The 21,090-nt window shown below is 46.5% G+C and overlaps 1 protein-coding gene and 1 pseudogene across 1 annotated transcript; both read left to right on the top strand.

The window, feature by feature from the left end:
• Nucleotides 1-15,495: 15,495 nt before the first annotated feature.
• Nucleotides 15,496-16,854, top strand: LOC121776405. Its single transcript, XM_042173584.1, has 3 exons — nt 15,496-16,052; nt 16,139-16,481; nt 16,567-16,854. Exons 1-3 carry the CDS (start codon nt 15,496-15,498, stop codon nt 16,852-16,854), a joined length of 1,188 nt encoding a protein of 395 aa, XP_042029518.1.
• Nucleotides 16,855-18,848: 1,994 nt separating this feature from the next.
• LOC121763538 lies at nt 18,849-20,359 on the top strand (annotated as a pseudogene).
• Nucleotides 20,360-21,090: the final 731 nt, after the last annotated feature.

Raw genomic sequence — 21,090 nt, 5'->3', positions numbered from 1 at the left:
ACCTTGACAATGAAAACATTTGATATCTCTATTTCGAGTAGAAGTAGAAGTAGAAATACCTTTACCCTTCTCAAATTCTTTGGACTTGGATGTCGACGCTTCATTTTAGGGTTTAGAAGCTGCCCCAAAATTGGATTTGGATGAAGTCCACTCTTTTGTCCTTGAAGAATGAGAACTTGTTGAAAAATTCTTTTGAATTGTTCCCTTCTTCTTCAATTGTCCCTCCACCTTCATGGCCATATGAACCATGTCCTCCAACTCCACATAGTGTTGAAGCTCCACAATGTTTGCAATCTCCCTATTCAGCCCACATAAGAATCGAGCCTTGGTTGCTTCTCTATCTTCTTCAACATTTGCCCTAATCATAGCAATCTCCATCTCTTTGTAGTACTCGTCAACAAATTTAGTACCTTGTTTCATAGATTGTAATTTTTGATACAATTCACGAAAATAATGAGAAGGTACAAATCTCTTACGCATTATGCTTTTCATTTCTTCCCAAGTTGAAACCGGTCTTCCACCATATCGCCTTGTACTAGTTGTCAATTGATCCCACCAAACTATAGCATAGTCAGCGAATTCAATAGCAGCAAGTCTAACCTTTTTCTCCTCGGAATAGTTGTGACATTCAAAGATGAGATCCACCTTTCTCTCCCACTCCAAATAAGCTTTGGGGTCACTCCTTCCTTGGAATGTTGGGATCTTCAGTTTGATGCTTCTCAAATCACCATCCACTTCATTTGTACGCCCTCTTCTACCGTTTCCACGTCTCTCATTTCGATGCCTATATGAAGCATCATCTTCTCCTCCACTCTCTTCCTCCTCGTTATTATTTTCATTTGTTGCCTGAACTTCTAGCCTCTCCAACCGCCCTGAAACACTTTCCAGAATCCGTGCAAACCTTGCAAATTGTTGTTGCATGGCTTTCAACGTAGGATCAACTGGAATATGATCGTCAGTAGAATCCATCCTCACAGTTCACTCGTGTATCACACAAAAAATAAACCTCACAAAACACTTGTGTATATCACTCGTTGGCTTTTACCTCCCCTCAAATAACCTCACCTCTCAAGCCTTTTACCACTCTTTCTCTTTTGCAAAGAAAACACAAGTATAAAACAAATCAAGAACAAACAAGAACAAATAGCAATCAACCAACTTTAGCCCTTGAATGAAGGATGAAAGGAAATGGTCGAGAAAATGATGTGAAAAATGTATTTGGGTTTTTTTTTCTGGTTTTTTTGTTTGCTTCTTTTTGTAAAGCAAAAAAAGATAATGGATAAAAGAAGGTAAAGATGTTTACTATATGTACTTTTTTTTTTTTGGCCCCTTTTTTTTTCTTTTTTTGCAACAACTAGATAAAATGAAGATAAAGTTGTGCTAGCCTTTCTCACTTTTTTTTCGATTTTTTTTTTTGAAACTAAGATATGAATGTTAGGTAAAGCTAAGAATAGATCAATACCAGATGGCTCGTGATACCAAATGATATGGATTGGGATAGGACGAAGGACCCGTTGGATATATTGATCCAAGAACCCCACGTATAAGGTTTGGCAGCGGACTCCCTTGATTGATAATCTGGTTTGATCCACTTCCAGAGCTTGGAAAACCTCGACCCGTTGGCTATATGATCAGCCAAGAACCTCGGTATGGTTGAACGCCACAAGAACTTGCTCAAAGTATCTTGATAAGTTCCAAACAAGTGAAAAACTCTACAAAGAGAATTCAACTCACAAGACAAAGTCTATTTTCGTATTTGATCAATGGTGTCCTCAAATGACATGCTTACAAGCCTATTTATAGGCTAGAATGGACTCTTGAAAGTCTCATATCATTAGTACAACTTAAGACCTTTAGAATGACTCATAATAAGTGAAAAGTAACTCCTAAACTATTGGTGTGACTTTAGGACATCTAAAGTCACTTATTTAACTCAAAAAGAAACTTAAAAATGACTCTTCATTTTGGTTGCTCCAACATGGACGAAAATGCATCATGTATCTTCAATTTGGGCCTCCAAAATGTGATATATATAGTGACTCAAAACTTCATGCATTGGGCTGCCCACTAACTTGAATAATATTCACCATTTGGCCCAATGTAGATTGGTCTTGGAATTGGGCTTTTATTTCATCAACTAAAAGCATCATGGACTCCTTTATCTTCTTAGCTCTAGCTCTTGTAATTGGTCCACTTTGAATGAACAATGGATCCATCTTCTTGTCCTTGTAGATCAGCTTGGGTGTAGCTCCATCAATGGTAGTAGTTGTGCAAATATTGCAAGTTATGAAATGGTGGAAAAGTTGAGCTTAACAACGGAAAAACATCCTAATCCGTACAAGCTACAATGGCTTAATTCAAAGTGAAGGAGGTTTCTCACGAGGTACGTTCCCCTTCCTTTACCTTGGTGTCCCTATTTACCGGGGGGTGAAGCGCACGGATATGTTCATGTTTCTTCGAGAGAAAATCTCGGCTAGGATATCTGGATGGGCTCACCGACACCTTTCCTTTGGGGGGAGACTAACCTTGATAAAAAGCACACTTGAGGCGATTCCCTTACATATTTTTCAAGCGATCGAGCCAACCGGCGGAGCCCTCAAGCAATTAGATCAACAAGTGGCTCGCTTCTTTTGGGGGTCGAGTAATGAGAAGAAAAGGACGCACTGGATAGGATGGGATCAGGTTTGCCTACCCACGGCCGAAGGGGGCTTGGGCATTCGGAAGATCAAGGAGGTCTTACGTGCCTTTAATATTAAATTATGGTGGAGATTCCGGGAACAAAACTCCCTTTGGGCTACGTACATGATGACTAAATATTGCCTTAAGGCGTCCCCACTCACAGCTAGAGCCTCGGGGAGGTGTAGCCCTACTTGGAAGAGGCTTTTGAAGGCTCGGGCACAGGCGCAACCGTACATTCGTTGGGTGGTGCGAGAAGGTAAGATATCATTTTGGGATGACCTATGGCTAGGAGAGGTTCCTTTGAGGGAACTTTGTCTTGATGATAGGGGAGGCCCTCTTGTCCATGTTGCTGATTACATTATCAATGGATCTTGGAATGAAGCCAAGTTGCGGATTCTACAAGCGCAAGCCGGCCTTACACAACACATCGTCCGGAAGATCCTTGACACGCCAATCATCCCGGAGGGGCCGGATGTGCCGAGATGGAGGCTTTCACACAATGGGGAGTTCTCACTAGCATCAACTTGGGAGACCATCCGAACTCAAAGACCTATCATCCAAGGCCTTGATGACTTATGGAAAGCGGGCCTCACGTCTTCTATTGCTATCTTCATTTGGAGACTCCTATCCAACCGAATACCGGTGGATACGAAGCTACAGTGGAGAAGAATGGAAATGGCATCTAAGTGCCAATGCTGCCCTCATAGACCGGGCATCGAATCACTGCAGCATCTCTTCATCCAAGGGGCTGGCGCCCGAGGTGTGTGGAGGGAGTTTGACTCCTGGTTCGAGGGATCTTCACCACCTCTCCGGATCAATGACACCATCCCGGAGAGGCTCGAAGTTTGGGCACGGAGAGTCCAACAACCTGGTAAGAAACACCTCAGCCGGGCGATGCCGTACCTTATTCTTTGGTTCATTTGGGCTGAGCGAAACAGGAGTCGTCATCAATCGGTGCAATTTAAGCCTTTCAATGTGGTATGGCAAGTGCAAATGTTCCTTAGAAATAGCATGGCCAATGGATCCTACAAACCGAAGCATTGGAAAGGAGTCCGCCTCAAGATCAACGTCCCGAGTCAGGCCGAGCCACGAAGGACCAGGCCCCTCGCGATGGTGGTCAAATGGAACCCGCCGGATGAACCGTGGATCAAACTCAACACTGACGGAGCATACATGGAGGCAACGGATAAAGCCGGGGGGGGAGGTCTTGTTCGTGACCACGAGGGCAACATGCTTGCAGCCTTTACCTCCCCACTCGAGGCTCACTCAGCCCTCGAAGCGGAGCTTCTGGCCATCCAATTCGGGTTGACGCTCGCCGCAGAATTCAGAAGGCCTATTTGGGTTGAGTCGGATGCACAACAAGCGGTTAAGCTCCTAAATGGCACGCACTGGGGACCGGCCCATATTAGTCGGGTGATGGCACGACTAGCAATCCTCAAGCGCCAACAAGACACCCGTATCACCTTCATCCACCGGGAAGGGAATAGAGCAGGAGATCTCCTCGCCAAAATGGGATTAGAAAGAAATGACTACTGGCGTATGAATGCCCTCACGGCACCAAGGCACCTCACAGCGATGATTAGGATAGATGCAATGGGTATCCCGAACATTCGGGTCCATAATGAAGAGGAAGAATAGGCTTGAGTTTTGGTGGAAAGGGATATAGTCTTTCTTTTTGTTGAATTGTATTTTACCTTTTGAAAGGGAGTATGATGTGGTCCGGGCTTGTGGAACCGGACCGCATACTACTCCTAATTTTCGTGTAGGCACACCACTTTCGGGTGTGGCCACGTTTTGTATTCAACCACTTTTGAAATATAGGGATGAGGGACCCACGAACCCTCCACCGTGAAGGTGTTTGATTAAAAAAAAAAAAAAAAAAAAGCTACAATGGCTTAATGAATGTGGAGAAATTCGAGTGACTAAGCGAGTTCTAATTTCATTTTCAATTGGCAATTATAAAGATGATGTTCTTTGTGATGTTGTGCCAATGCATGCAAGTCACATTCTTTTGGGGTGGCCATGGCAGTTTGATCGTAGGGTGATTTATGATGGATTTCACAACCACTACACCTTCAAGCACAACAAGTCTATTATGATTGTCTCATTGACACCTCAACAAGTTCAAGAGGACCAACAGAAATTGTCACAAGCAAGGAGAGCTCGTGAGGTTGGTCGTTATTAGTACCTTCTCATTATTTTCGTGAATTGTATCAAAAATTACAATCTATGAAACAAGGTACTAAATCTGTTGATGAGTACTACAAAGAGATGGAGATTGCTATGATTAGGGAAAATGTTGAAGAAGATAGAGAAGCAACCATGGCTCGATTCTTATGTGGGCTGAATAGGGAGATTGCAAACATTGTGGAGCTTCAACACTATGTGGAGTTGGAGGACATGTTCATATGGCCATGAAGGTGGAGGGACAATTGAAGAAGAAGGGAACAATTCAAAAGAATTTTTCAACAAGTTCTCATTCTTCAAGGACAAAAGAGTGGACTTCATCCAAATCCAATTTTGGGGCAGCTTCTAAACCCCAAAATGAAGCGTCGACATCCAAGTCCAAAGAATTTGAGAAGGGTAAAGGTATTTCTACTTCTACTTCTACTCGAAATAGAGATATCAAATGTTTTCGTTGTCAAGGTGTTGGACACATTGCATCTCAATGTCCAAACAAAAGGGTGATGATTTTGAAGCCAAATGGATTGATAGAATCTGAAAGTGAACGTGAAGATGATGATGAGGAGGAGGAGGAGGAGGATAAACAATTGGAGGAGATTGGACCAGAACATGGAGAACTTTTAGTGGTTCGAAGGGATCTAAACATGCAAAACAGAAACGATGATCAACAAAGGGAGAACATCTTCCACACTAGGTGTTTGGTCCAAGGTAAACTTTGAATAATGATTATTGATGGTGGAAAAGTTGAGCTTAACAACCGAAATACATCCTAATCCGTACAAGCTACAATGGCTTAATGAATGTGGAGAATTCGAGTGACTAAGCGAGTTCTAATTTCGTTTTCAATTGGCAATTATAAAGATGATGTTCTTTGTGATGTTGTGCCAATGCATGCAAGTCACATTCTTTTGGGGAGGCCATGGTAGTTTGATCGTAGGGTGATTTATGATGGATTTGACAACCACTACACCTTCAAGCACAACAAGTCTATTATGCTTGTCTCATTGACTCCTCAACAAGTTCAAGAGGACCAACAGAAATTGTCACAAGCAAGGAGAGCTCGTGTGGTTGAGAGAAAAAAAAGTGAGGGCATTGAAAAAGAGTCGAGTGAAAAAAAGAGTCGAGAGAAAAGTAAGAATGAGAGAAAAAAAGGTGAGGGCATTGAAAAAGAGTCAAGTGAAAAGAGTTTGAATGAAATAAAGAATTTTTATATGGGAGCAAAAGAAATAAAGAGTGCAATAGTTGAAAAAGAGAGTGTTTTCATCTTAGTGTACAAACAGTCTTTGTTTACCACAAACGAATTAACCACTTCTTTGCCAAGTACTTTTGTGTCTCTTTTGTGTCTCGTTTACCACTAAATAAATTGGTTGTACGTGAAGCTCATGGTGGTGGTTTAATGGGGCATTTTGGAGTCCATAAGACAATGGATGTTTTGCATGAACATTTCTTTTGGTCTAAAATGCGTGTGGATGTTGAAAGAATTTGTAAAAGATGCATAACTTGCATGCAAGCCAAGTCTAAATCACACCCACATGGTTTGTACAAACCGTTACCAATTCCTAGTGCACCTTGGGAGGATATTTCAATGGACTTTGCCGTTGGTTTGCCAAGAACAAAAAGAGGTAGAGATTCAGTTTTTGTGGTTGTTGATAGGTTTTCCAAAATGGCACATTTTATTCCATGTCACAAAACTGATGATGCATCTTATATTGCTGATTTGTTCTTTAAAGAAATTGTCCGTTTGCATGGTGTTCCTAGATCAATTGTGAGTGATCGAGATTCTAAATTTGTGAGTCATTTTTGGCGTGTGTTGTGGAATAAGTTGGGAACTAAACTCTTGTTTTCTACTACTTGTCATCCACAAACAGATGGACAAACTGAAGTAGTTAATAGGACTTTGTCTCAATTACTACGAACTTTAGTTAAAAAGAACTTGAAAAGTTGGGAGGAATGCTTACCTTTTGCTGAATTTGCTTATAATCGAAGTGTTCATTCTTCTACTAACTTTTCTCCATTTGAAGTTGTGTATGGTTTTAATCCATTGAGTCTACTAGATTTGATTCCAATACCTATTGAAGAACGTGCAAGTCTTGATGGAAAAGCTAAGGCTGAAATGGTGAAAAGATTGCATGAAAGGGTAAGACTAAACATTGAAAAGCGGACAGAACAATATGCAAAGCAAGCCAACAAGGGTCGGAAACTAGTCATCTTTGAGCCAGGAGAGATTTCCTTCGAAAAGAAAGTCCAAGTTGCAGCCAAGAGGAGATGGACCATTCCAAGTGATTTCAAAAGTCAATGATAATGCTTACAAACTAAACTTACCTGGTGAGTTTAATGTAAGTGCTACTTTCAATGTTTCTGATTTATCTCCTTATGTTGGTGAATTAGATACGAGGATGAATCCTCTTGAAGAAGAAGGGAATGATGGAGACACAACCAAGCTGATCTACAAGGACAAGAAGATGGATCCATTATTCATTCCAAGTGGGCCAATTACAAGAGCTAGAGCTAAGAAGATAAAGGAATCCATGTTGCTTTTAGTTGTTGAAATAAAAGCCCAATTACAAGACCATTCTACATTGGGCCAAGTGGTGAATATTATTCAAGTTTGTGGGCAGCCCAAGACTTGAAGTTTGGAATCACTACATATCATATTTTGGAGGCCCAAATTGATGATACATGATGCATTTTCGTCCAAGTTGGAGCAGCCAAAATGAAGGGTCTATTTTAGTTACATTTTATGTTAAATAAGTGACTTTAGATATCCTAGAGTTACACCAAAGGTTTAGGAGTTACTTTTCTTTTATTATGAGTCATTTTAAGTGTTTTAAGTTGTACTAATGATGTGAGACTTTCAAGAGTCCATTCTAGCCTATAAATAGGCTTGTAAGCATGTCATTTGAGGACACCATTGATCAAATACGAAAACAGACTTTGTCTTGTGAGTTGAATTCTCTTTGTAGAGTTTTTCACTTGTTTGGAACTTATCAAGATACTTTGAGCAAGTTCTTGTGGCGTTCAATCATACCGAGGTTCTTGGCTGATCATATAGCCAACGGGTCGAGGTTTTCCAAGCTCTGGAAGTGGATCAAACCAGATTATCAATCAAGGGAGTCCGTTGTCAAACCTTATACGTGGGGTTCTTGGATCAATATATCCAACGGGTCCTTCGTCGTATCCCAATCCATATCAATTGTCTTCCTCTTCCTGGTGGATGTTCGGCACTCCCATTCGTTCTAACCGAACCATGGCAGTTAGGAGCCTAGGAGCTGATTCTGCATTCATTTCTTGGAGGTGAGAAGTCTCTCCTCCCAACTGTGCCTAGTACCCTGCCACCTTGTTACCTTCTCGGTGAACATAGCTTAATTTGAACCTACCTTCCTTCACAAGGCATTGAATTTTGACCATCGTGTATCGGCTAGCTGCCGGACCCCAATCCCTTGAGTCAATGACTGCCTTTGCTTGCTGTGAGCTTGTTTTAACCCACGTCAAAGAACCTCGCCTCATGGCAAGAGCTATTCCTCGGTGTATGATTTCAAGCTCGGCCTCTAGCTCGGTATGAGCGTCGAGAGGAGTGTGGAACGCCACGACCAGATTGCCGAGATGGTCTCGGATGATACCTCCTCCGCTCGCTCGGTTCATACTCATGTTATATCTGCCCATGGTATTCAGTTTGACCCACGGGGCGTCCGGAGGGTGCCATTTGACTACCACGGCCCTTCGCTTCGGTGCATTCAGTCGTGGAGGGGGATGGGTCAACCCATCGTATCGAACATCCTTAAGATGCTTTGCACGTACCCGTCTACTTTAACCAACTTCTGGATGTTAAGCCTGACTTGCCTTACCACGTTAAATGACATGAAGCGTACCACATTGTGTCGGCAATTATTCCTATCCGCCCAAAGAAACCAAAATACGAAGCAAGGGTGAGTCCGAGCCATATGGTCCTTTGCGGTCCAGTTGATTCTTTTAGACCAAGCTTCGATTCTGGTTGGAATGGAGTCACCCGGCAAGAGGGGGTGGCTCGTGCCATCAAACCATTCGTCAAAGAGTCTCCAAACCATGGTCGCCCCTTGCCCATTCACGAAGAGGTGTTGTAGGGATTCAATTCCTGGGTGCCCGGGACAGCATTGGCATTTTGAGGCCAAAGAAATATTCCTCCATTGGAGCTTTGTATCCACCAGAATTCTGTTAGAAATAAGCCTCCACATGAAGACCGAAACAGTCGTTGAGAGGCTACCATGCCAAATATCGCCAAGTGCCGGGATACAAGGCCGACGAGCCCGGTTAGAGTCCCGGGCCGAGCCGAGAGAGAAGTTTCCGCATCGTGTCAAGGTCCATCTCTGAACTTCGGGACTGTCGGGAAGGATAGGGGTATTCATGATTTCCTTGGCCACAGATGGTGGCATGCCCGTTTGATTACGAGTGGTGCAAACCTTAGCCCCATCCCATTGTCTGTTCCTCCAAAAGTCCGCTACCCTTGCAGTGGGGTCACCCCTTGTATCAATACATAGATCTCTAATTGGTTTATCCCTGAGCCAAGTGTCGTCCCAAAACAGGACCCTTCCATCTCAAATGATCCAACGGATGTTATGGGTGAGGGGCCAAGCAGCTACGAGCCTGCGCTAAGTTGAGCTGCTCCTACCTGAAGGCAACCGGGCCAAAGGTGATTTCGAGGAACAATATTTGTTGTACATGTGTGAGGCCCATAGGGAGGATTGCTCTCTAAACCGCCACCACAATTTGACACTAAAGGCTTTCAACACATCCTTGAACCTTCTTAGTCCGAGACCTCCTTCCGTGGTGGGTAGGCAAACCTGGTCCCAGAAGAATCTTGCAATTTGCGGTTCCAAGAGCTATAGGGCCCCTTTTGTCGGTTCGATCACTTGGAACACGTGTATTGGAATGGCCTCAAGGGTACTTTTAATCAACGTCAGCCTACCCCCGAAGGACAAATGTCTATGTGCCCACCCTGAGATTCTTCTGGAAATTTTCTCTCGGAGGAAGAGGAACATGTCGGTCCGTTTGGAACCCTTGTAAATAGGGACTCCGAGGTAAAGGAAGGGGAATGTACCTCTAGTGAAGCCACCCTCCGTTTCCACCGTGCCAGCCCAATCACCATTATTCTCCGTGATGAAAAAATTACTCTTCAAGAGGTTAACCTTCTGCTCTGAGACCGCCGTATACTCATCCAAGCAAGATCTGACCCATCGGATAGGTTCTATCGCCGCTTGCGTAAATATAACAATATCATCAGCATAGGCCAAGTGACTAACCTCAGAACACATCCAAGCCCCTTGGCCTAGCGGTAAAGGGTGCTGGATACCGCGTCCATCCTGGAGGTCTCGAGTTCGAACCCTGGGTGGCGTAATTTGTCTTTCCTCCTTGTTATAGGAGTTGATTTGTAATTTCCTCCTTCATATATATGATATAAATATATGAAGTTAATTTAAAAAAAAAAAAAAAAAAGACTAACCTCAGAACACGCTCTCGCCTCTATCTAATTTCCCTCTCTAAGATTCGCTTGCGCTAGACGGTCACCGGCAGCCACCCCCGTCGTACGGTACCTTCGGTACTCCCTCGACCATTCTAGGGGGAGCCGGATATCACCAAATGGTCACCGACGGCCTCCCCATCGGAAGGGATTCTTGAAGCCCGCAACACACTTTCCCAATGGAGGAGCCCGATCCAAACAAGAGTTCTCCTCCGGAGGCCGTGTTCCATTCAGCCGGAGAAAGCCTCACAAATGCTACTACGTTCAAGAAGGAAGCTCAGAGGAGTGTTGGAGAACGCTTGAAGTTTCGTAGATCCACTCCAAGGCCGACCATGAAAGGAGTAACCACAAAATTCATCCATAAGAAAAATCTGATTGAGGAGCTCAATTTGGTTGCGGTTAAGGCTCCATCCGGGCCCACAAACCTTGGCGAGGAAGATCCTTTGGTCGACGGAACACCCATCAGAGATGGGGCAGCCGCGGCGGTGCTGTCCCCCACTCATGACCCCGACAGCGTCGAGGAGATTATCGGAGACGACATGGTCACACTTCCTCCGTCCCAAGGCGCATGGTGAATAGTCCAAATGAGGTACAATTATCCTTGGTGGATGTGAAAGTCAAATTGCCCGAAATGGACACAACACCAAAACCACTTTCCGAAAGTCGTTTGGTGGCTTTCCAAACCGAGCCATCACGTGAAGACCTAGCCGTTGTAGCCCATGTGCAGCCAAAAAGAGACTCCATCTTGCAGCTTGTGTCTCTTGACACGCCGGAGATGCTAGACTCCATGACGGCGCAGCCCTTACTCGTTGACAACCGGCCGGTGGACCTCTTCGTGAATGACGAACCGAAACCCCCTCTTCCATGGGTGTCCGGATCTGCCCCGGAACCCTCCTTGGTTGCTAATGTTCCTTCGTTGGAGGACTTCCCGCCCCTCGAACGAGGGCGGACCCGCAAAATTCGAGATGTGTTTGAAGGTGGTCGGCCGCTCCAAAGCCCGCACCCAAGCACACCTCGAGACACAGCGAGCACCTCGGCCCATAACAAGGCCTCCTCGGCAGCTTTTTACCAACCCCCGAATGTGGACACGAGGATGCTGATGTTGACACCTCGCCGATCGTTTTGGCCGAGCACCATGGGCCCCAAGTAGAGGCTGGCTCCGAAAAAATCGACAATGCATGGGCGGTACGGAACAAGACCCCGTTGGGGAACTCCCGGCCCGAAGGAAATGCGGATGCCGGGAGATCTACAAGCGCACCAAAGACTATGGCGGATATGATCTGGGAGTCATCAAAACCCGAAGGGCCGAAAGTTTTTGAGCCGGAGAAGATTCAAAATATTAGCTTTGCAACCACGTCAAATGGTATCCCGGCAATTAACTTCTCCGGATCGGAAATCCAAAAGCTTGCCACGAGCCTTGGGCACGCCATTGTTGGTAAGTTCTCTCACTCCATTCCCGCTTCACATCAAATACAAAAGGCCTTAGATAATATCAAATTCAATCGCGGTTTTTCATGGAAATACATTAATGCTAAGCATATTCTTGTTCAATTTGAGGATATGACGGACTATGCACGATTGCTTAGCGGACCAAAAGGTACTCCGGTGTGGTTTATTGATCGCTATCCCATGAGAGTTTTCAAATGGTCCCCGGAATTTGACGCATATTGTGAGTCCTCGATCGCGGCAATTTGGTGCAATCTCATTGGCCTCCCAATCCATCTATTCTACCATGCCGCTCTTTTTGCCATCGGCAAACTCCTTGGTACCCCGATACAAGTGGATCGCGCCACGGCCAACAAGTCAAGACTCTCGTTTGCACGCCTTTGCATTGAGATTGATATCACATAGCCACCCCCGAGGAAATTATTCAAGACATTTGTGGACGTGGGACGGTGCAACAAGTAAGATGGGACAAGATTCCGGCCTATTGCATGGAATGTAGGCATGTTGGGCATAAAAGTGAGGCTTGCTATGCGACGGGCAAGGTTGAGCGACCCCCGAAGAGGAATTACAATAAGGTAACACCGAGACACCTTCCTCTACAAAAATCCAAATCTTCCCGTTGATATTTGACCCCTTGTAGATCAGCCCCAATTTTTTTGAGAATTTGTCCTGGTTAGGGGTTGTAAGAGGCTCCATTATTGAAAGAAAGCAAATATTATGAGTTTTAATTAGTCTTTTTAGGACGTTTTGGGTTGACGCGTTCGCGATCCCCCTAACGTTCCAAACCAGAAGATGTATTGACATGATTAACAAAAGGAGTCCGTACCCGGAGGGTGTGAAGGACCCCTTGAAATTCGATGATTTGAAGGTCATTCCTCTCTTGGCATGTCTTCACCTCCATAAGCATGGGAGTGTCTCCACCTTCGTCATCCTTGAGAGGAATGTTCTCCTCCCCTTCATCCGTGTCTTCCAAGTCATTATCCACGAAATTCTCCCGCGCCATTAGGGAGAAATATCGATTGGTGCTCATGTGGTTCTTCACCTCTTGTGCTTCGGACCTTTTTAGATCGAAAGGTTTGGACGAGCCTTTCGGCCTCACTAGATCACCCGAGGCTGAGTCTTCGTCGCGCCGTCCTCCAACTCTGGATGAGGGTGTGACCCGGTGGTTACGTGTATCTCCTTTCGCCTTGTTCCCTCGGCCTTTCCCATGGAGAAAGGGTGTGAAAGGCAAGCCCCTACAATGCGAATGGGTTACACTCCAGCCCTTGTCACCCTCGTCGGCTCGGAGGGCCAAATCCACGGGGCCATCCTCATGCAAAGCGCCCATGACATCCGGTCCTTGCCAAACTCCATCATTATTATCTCTATTGCTTGTTGTTATGATCGGTTGAGCTTCCGTTTCTTTGGGTCTCCAATGTTGTTTCCCCTCCTTGCTGTTCAAGTTTTCCTTCGGTTGGTCATATCCCCCCTTCGAGCCTTGGGCCCCTTGGTGTGGCTGTCTCGGCGTGGTAATATTGTAGTTCCTCTTCGGGGGACGGACCACTTTACCCGCCGCATAACAAGCCTCACTTTTATGCCCCACATGTCTACACTCACTACAATATGCCGGGATCTTATCCCACCTCACTTGTTGCACGATTTCACGCCCACAAATGTCAAGGATGATCTCCTCGGGTGGTGGCTTCGTTATGTCGATCTCGATGCAAATTCGGGCAAAGGATAGTCGTGTCTTGTTGGCTGTAGCTCGATCCACTTGGATAGGGGTCCCAAGGAGTTTTCCGATGGCAAAAAGGGCTGATTGGTCAAACAGGTGGATGGGGAGGCCAATTAGGTTACACCAAATTGCCGCTATCGGGGATTCACAATATGCATCAAAGTCCGGCGCCCATTTGAAGACTCGCATAGGATGTCGATCAACATACCACACCGGGGTCCCCTTGGGGCCACCAAGCAGCCTAGCATAGTCCGCAATATCCTCAAATTGAACAAGAACATGTTTTGCATTAATATACTTCCATGTAAAGCCTCGACTAAATTTGATGTTATCAAGTGCTTTTTGTATTTGGTGCGAAGCCGGAATAGAATGGGAGAACTTACCGACGATAGCATGGCCGAGACTCGTTGCCAATTTTTGTGTCTCCGATGATGAGAAATAAATCACCGGGAGCCCATTTGATGTGGTAGCATAGCCAATATTTAGAATATTTTCCGGGACAAAGGCTTGGTGACCCTCGGAGCTCGGACCTTCCCGAACCATATCCGCCATGGACCTTGGGTTGGTTGTGTGCCCCTCAGCGGCTCCGGTCCCGCCGGGCCAAGCGTTGCTAGGCGAGTCCTCTTGTTTATCCCCGGTAATCGTGGCGGATGACTCAGCCCTCCAGCGCCCTTTGTCCCTCGGGTCCGAGCTTGCCTCGGCCATCGGCACATCAACGTCTCGCGGCCCACCCTCACCGTCCTTAGCATGGTTAGAAGCGATCAGCAATGGCGGGTTCGTAGGCACAGCACCTTGCTCGTTACGGCTGGTTTGGGCCCTTGCTCTCGGGTTAGAGCACACCGGAGCATTCTCAAAGGATTCTTGAATTTTCCGAGTGCGACCACGCTCAAGAGGGGGGAAGTCGGCTAAGGATGGGCCATTGTCAACCATAGGAGGTGTTGTTGGTGCATCGGTCGTCCAAGGAAGTTGAAGGAGGTGGTTGTCCTTTGGTTGTTCGTCCAACAGATGTTTGCCGTGAGTAAAGGTTGCGCCGCCATAGTATCAAGCATCTCGGCCGACTCCAGGGATGCTAGCTGCAAAATGGGGTTCAATTTTGGATGCATTGGGGGTGTAACGGCTAGGGCATCACGTGAATATCCGGGGTGGAATGGCGCCAAGGAACTTTCAAAAAGTGGACTTGTTGTTTCTACCATTTTAGGAAGGTTGACTCCCACACTCTCCAAGGACACTTGTCCCATGTTAGGGCCAACAACCAACGCTCGATCCTTGTGTAGGGTGGTGTCCTTCTCTTCACCAACGGATCCGGTGTCGTCGCCGGTCACATGGTCGGTGATCGGGATTACGGCGACGGAGTTGGCGCCGGCGGGTACATTATGGCTCATTTCGTCGTCCTCCAAGATGTGTAGTGAGCCGGAAGCTTCCAACGCCGGATTCTCCTCTTCAACATGAGTGAAGCTTCCGGTGGTGGGGCTATCTTCCCCTCCGAATGAGAGCTTTTTGCGAAGGGGCTTGTCCTCCTGGAGAGGGGAGATATCAAGGCGTTTACGTCCATGACCTTTCAAAGGAGGAGCCGGGGTACTCTTCCGAAGCTTGAGCTTGGCTTTCAGGGCTTTTACCTTCATTAGCATGGCTGGTTTTGTTGGCGAGCTCTTCCCAGAGGAATTAAAAACCATTTGGTGATCCGAGATTGTTCGAGCCTCCTCGGGGTCGGGTGGACTCCTCGGCGGCGAATCCGACATCGCCGAGCGAGGGCGGACTCAAGATGGGGCTCCTAGGACCGGCAGAGGTTGTGAAGGGAAAAGAGAGGCGGGTGGCGGGGGAGAGTGGGTGGAGGGAGAAGATGGTGGGTGGCGGGGCGAATTCCGGTGAGACAAAAAGGTGGGGTTTTTAGAGAGAAGGAGTAGCTTCTCTCTCTTCACTTTCTCCTAGTTCTTTAAAGAGATTAATTAAATGTCACAATGTTATGTTTCTTGCAATAATGGAGCCACTCACAACCCCCAATCCGGACCGATACTCTAAGGCGCTCGGACAAAAGTTCAAAGGCGCTAACACAAACGGCAAGGTTTGGATCTTCACCAAAGAAGGGGCTCATTTTGATATTGAAGAAGATGGAGATCAGATTCTACATGGAAAGTTAACTTCCCAACGCATGACTTGCCCCATCTTTGTCTCGGCCGTCTATGCAAAGTGCTCAAGATTGGAACGATACCCATTATGGGACAAAATGAGGGACATCTCGAACCTAGTGGATGGAATGCCATGGTTAATTGGAGGGGACTTCAACTCGATTCTCTCACATGCTGATCAGGTTGGGAGTGATACCAATAGGCAGGGCGAGATGATTGATTTTGCGGAAACTATTGAAGATTGCCGCCTCCTTGACCCGGGCTACGATGGAGCGGAGTACACGTGGGCCAAAAAGGGGCTGTTCGAAAGGCTGGAAAGGATGTTTGTGAGCCCTCCCAAGATTTTTCAGGCTTCGAGGGTGACCAACTTGCTGAGAGTATCATCGGATCATGGCCCGATCCTCGCACGGTGCAAGATGACGAGACCTAACACCGGGGGAAGTGGATTCCGCTTCCATAACATGTGGATCCGACATGAAAGCTTTATGGAGATAGTCCAAGACTGTTGGGAGCAACCCACCGGGGCGGCCGGGCTCCTAAATCTCCAAATCAAGTTTATACGAAGCAAAAAAGTCTTAAAGACATGGAACAAAGAGTCTTTGGGAACATACATGCTAATCCCACGAGGATGGAAGAAGAGATAGCAAAGGCCCAAGCAAATTTCGAAGCTGACCGCACGCTCTGGAACAGGACCCAGATAAACAAGAACATCGCCGAATACATCCTCTTACTTGATGGAGGAGGATTTTTGGCGACAAAAGACGGCCTTGAGGTGGCTTGCAGAGGGAGACAGGAATTCCAGATTTTATCAAAGCTGGGTGAAACAGAAGAGGGTCAGGTTGTGAATCCACTCCATTCGGACAAATGGCCGGGAGATTTCGGATGATGCTGAGATTCGCAATTCGGCAGTTGAGTTTTTCCAGGGGCTTCTCGCTCCGAACATTCCAGCAGCGCTCGAGGAGCCGGACCTAGACTTGATCCACCAAATACCGCCTTTGGACGACCTTACGAACCTTCATAAGGCCCCGGATTCGGGCGAGGTGAAGAGAGCAGTTTTTGAGATATTCGGGGATAGTGCACCTGGACCGGATGGATTCTCGGCCACATTTTATCAAGCATGTTGGTCGATTGTTGGAAGGGACGTTGTGAAGCGATCTCTCAGTTTTTCAAAGGGGCTTACCTCCCCCGAAGTGTCACGGCCACAAACATAGTTCTTATTCCAAAGAAGGCGTCGCCCGAGACATGGGCTGATTACCCGCCCTATTAGCCTATGAAATGTCCTTAATAAGATCATTACCAAAGTCCTAACGGCCAGACTCGCACCTTTCTTGCCGCAGGTCATAACTACCAACCAATCTGGTTTTGTGAAGGGTCGGCTCCTGAACGACAATGTTCTCCTAGCCCAAGAAATGTTCCATGAAATTGATAGGTGCTCCCCGGCCCCAAACGTGGCGATCAAGATTGACATGGCCAAGGCCTATGACAGGGTCCAGTGGGGCTTCCTTACAAAAGTACTCCGACGCATGGGTTTCCCGGAGCCATGGATCAGCCTTATTGAAAGGTGCATTGGTTCCTGTTGGTTTTCTGTTCTTATTAATGGTGCCCCCGCTGGCTTTTTCAGATCAACCCGAGGTTTACGACAAGGAGACCCCATCTCACCTGCCTTGTTTGTAATGGCGGCGGATTACTTGTCGAGGGCCCTTGACAAGCTAATTCTCGGACGGAGGGAGATGACATTTAAAGCCTCAAGGCGAAGTATGGAAATAAGCCACTTAGCATACGCAAATGATATCATTATCTTCACACAAGCGGCTGAGACCCCTCTTCGCCAACTTAGAGCATGTCTTAATGGGTATGAGGGAGTCTCCGGGCAACAGATCAACCTCGCTAAAAGCAACTTTTACATCGCAGAAGTTCATGAACAATGGGCACATGCAATCCAATCTGAAGGTGGCTTTGCTCGGGGGACTTTCCCCTTCCTCTACTTGGGAGTCCCCATATATCGAGGAGTCAAGCGCACGGATATGTTCATGTTTATCCAGGAAAAGGTTGCAAGAAGGATTTCCGGTTGGGCGCATAGACATCTATCCTTTGGAGGGAGGCTAACTCTCATCAAGAGTACCCTGGAGGCTATCCCTATCCATATTTTTCAGGCTATTGAGCCAACAATCGGCTCCCTTAAGCTCCTTGACCAACAGTTGGCGCGTTTCTTTTGGGGCTCGACAAATGAAAGGAAACGAACCCATTGGATTAGTTGGGACCAGATGTGCCTCCCCACCAATGAAGGAGGGCTTGGAATCAATAAGTTGAAGGAGGTGCTGCGAGCCTTCAACATTAAACTGTGGTGGCGATTCCGAGAACAGAATTCTCTATGGGCACGCTACATGATGTGTAAGTATTGTTCAACATCATCGCCTCTCACCACGAGAACCTCGGGAAGAAGTAGCCCAACGTGGAAGAGGCTGGCCAGAGCTTGGGGCCATGCGCACCTGCACATAAGATGGATTGTTGGGGCTGGAAGGATCTATTTTTGGGATGACATTTGGATGGGCAACGAACCACTCAGGGGGCTTTGCATTGACGATAGGGGCAGCCCTGGTACGACAGTCTCGGAGTTCATCACGGAAGGTTCTTGGGTTGAACCTAAATTGCAGTTACTCCATGACCAGGCTGGCCTCCCACAACAGATTGTTACCGATATCCTCAACACCCTGATTCTCTCCGGGGAGCCGGACGTACCGAGATGGACCTTATCCCGGCGTGGTGAGTTTTCGCTAGCCTCAACCTGGGAAGCACTCCGGGTGACAAGGCCCATCATCCAAGGACTAGAAGATATTTGGAAGGCAGGCACTCCGAGATGTATTCCAGTCGACTCGATGCTCCAGTCGACTCCGAGCTGGCGTCCTAGTGTCAATGCTGCCCCCATAGACCACACACCGAGACCCTACAACACCTCTTCATCCAAGGAGTGGACTCTTCGAAGGTGTGGAGGGAATTTGATGGGTGGTTTGAAGGCTCCTCCCCACCACTTCGGATCAACGATACCATACCAACTAGGCTCGAAGTCTGGGGGACAAGATTACAACAACCGGGTAGGAAACATCTCAGTCGCCTCATGCCTTACCTTATCTTCTGGTTTGTCTGGGCAGAAAGGAATAGAAGCAATCGAATCCGACCCAATACATAAACGGGTCAAACAAACCCATCGAATCTCCCAATTTGCCGGATTTTGAACAACAAAAAAACGAGCTAGAAGAAGAAGAATCTACCAGAAGAATTAGTTCGATGTCGTCGCAACCGCAAATTCCTGAAATGAGCACTGGAGTTGGATGGTACGTTCTGGGCCAGGACCAGCAGCTTATTGGTCCGTACACAATCTCTGAGTTGCAAGAGCATCACTCGAGTGCCTACTTGCATGAAAGTACACTTGTATGGGCTGAAGGATGCAGTGATTGGCAGCCGCTGTCGTCAGTTCTTGGGACTGCAACCGGTTCACAGCAAAATGCTCCTAGTGAAGTTCCTGCCACCTCTAATGAAGAAGATGAGTTTGAAAAGTGGCAGAGGGAGGTTAAGGAGGCTGAAGCAGCAGCAGAGGCAGAGAACAACTTAAATGACGATCCAGAGAGGCCTTCAACTCCGCCTGAAGGCGAGGAGGAATTTACTGATGATGATGGAACTAGATATAAATGGGATCGAACTCTTAGGGCTTGGGTACCTCAGATCAGAAGAAAGAGGATTATGGTCTGGAGGATATGGTGTTTGTGCAAGAAGAGGAAGTCTTTCCAATAGTGGATGCTAGTGATCTGCCAGTGAAAAAGGAGGACAATGATGCTGTTGTTGTAGCTGTTGAAGAAAAACAAAATGGCAAGCGAAAGCAACGAGAGGAAAGTGCTGATAAGAAGGCTACTACTGAAAAGAAGGAACCCAACAAACCACCTGAGTCTTGGTTTGATTTGAAAGTTAATACACATGTATATGTAAATGGCTTGCCTGAAGATGTCACTATTGAAGAGATGGCTGAAGTGTTCTCGAAGTGTGGGATCATAAAAGAGGATCCTGAAACAAAGATGCCTCGAATAAAGATCTATGTTGACAGAGAAACTGGAAAGAAAAAGGGAGATGCTCTGGTAACTTATCTGAAGGAACCTTCTGTAGACCTAGCTATCAAAATTTTGGACGGAGTTCCTCTAAGGCCTGATGGGAAGACTCCCATGTCAGTTTCACTTGCTAAGTTCGAGCAAAAAGGTGAAAAATTTATATCCAAGCAAGTAGACAATAAGAAGAAGAGGAAGCTTCAGAAGGTCGAGCAGAAGATGTTGGGCTGGGGTGGCCGTGATGATTCGAAGGTTTCTATGCCAGCAACTGTCCTTCTTCGTTACATGTTCACTCCCGCTGAATTGAGGGCTGATGAGACTTTACGCACTGAACTGGACGAGGATGTCCGTGATGAGTGTGGAAAGCTCGGTCCATTGGATGCTGTCAAGATCTGTGAGAATCACCCTCATGGTGTTATCTTGGTGAAGTACAAGGATAGTAAGGATGCTCTAAAATGCATAGAGTTGATGAACGGGCGATGGTTTGGTGGGAAGCAGGTGAATGCATGTCTGGACGATGGTACAGTTAATCACGCTTTGGTACGCGATTTGGAAGAAGAAACCGACAGATTAGAGAAATTCGGGGAAGAGCTTGAAAACGAGTGACAGATTCTTGTAGGAAGGGCACGGTCATCTCGTATAAAACGTAAATGAGGAGTCTTATGCCTGAATCCTGCAAGTTTCTTGATTTAGTTTTACACTTTCTTAGATTCACTGCTGATTTATAGTTACTTACACTTTCTGCTCTTTGGAGAGATGGATTCTGTATATTGTTTTTGCAGAATGTATCAATGCTCTCTCTTTCTCTCTCTTACTATTTCAGAGGAGAGAGAACAAGTGACAGTCAACTCTTCTTGTTGATCGAAAAATTAATGGGATTTTCTATTTTCAAAAAAAAAAAAAAAAAAAAAAAAAAAAAAAAAAGAAAAAGAAGCAATCACCAAGAAGTCCAATTCAAGGTGAACAATGTGGTTTGGCAGACTCTCACTTTCATCCGGAATAGCATGGCGAACGGTAGCCTCAAGCCGAAGCATTGGAAGGGCGTTCGGCTTGGAGTCAACATCCCGAGTCACGCCGCCCCAAGAAGTCCGCAGCCACTAGCCAAGATGGTCAAATGGAACCCCCCGGACCAACCGTGGCTGAAACTTAACACAGATGGTGCGTTTTGCGAAGCAACCGGGAAAGCCGGGGGCGGAGGCCTCATCCGGGACCACTCGGGAAGGTTGCTAGTAGCCTTGGCGCTCCCGCTCACCACACACTCAGCTCTTGAGGCCGAGTTATTATCCATGCACCATGGCTTGACAATTGGTTAAGGGCACCGGCAGTTGGTTCAATAGCTTGGAAGATATGAAT

Source organism: Salvia splendens, chromosome 2, assembly GCF_004379255.2.
Source record: "Salvia splendens isolate huo1 chromosome 2, SspV2, whole genome shotgun sequence".
NCBI classification, from domain to species: Eukaryota; Viridiplantae; Streptophyta; class Magnoliopsida; order Lamiales; family Lamiaceae; genus Salvia; species Salvia splendens.
The sequence above is the reverse complement of the archived record's forward strand: the minus strand, read 5'-3'. Positions and strand labels throughout refer to the sequence as shown.

Bases quoted from the DNA above. Each gene is read 5' to 3' on its own strand.
- LOC121776405 (XM_042173584.1), top strand. From the start codon at position 15,496: ATGGAGCCACTCACAACCCCCAATCCGGACCGATACTCTAAGGCGCTC. The intron at 16,053-16,138 runs GTGCAAGATGAC...TTATGGAGATAG, and splicing joins CATGGCCCGATCCTCGCACG to TCCAAGACTGTTGGGAGCAA. The intron at 16,482-16,566 runs GTTGTGAATCCA...GAGTTTTTCCAG, and splicing joins GTGAAACAGAAGAGGGTCAG to GGGCTTCTCGCTCCGAACAT.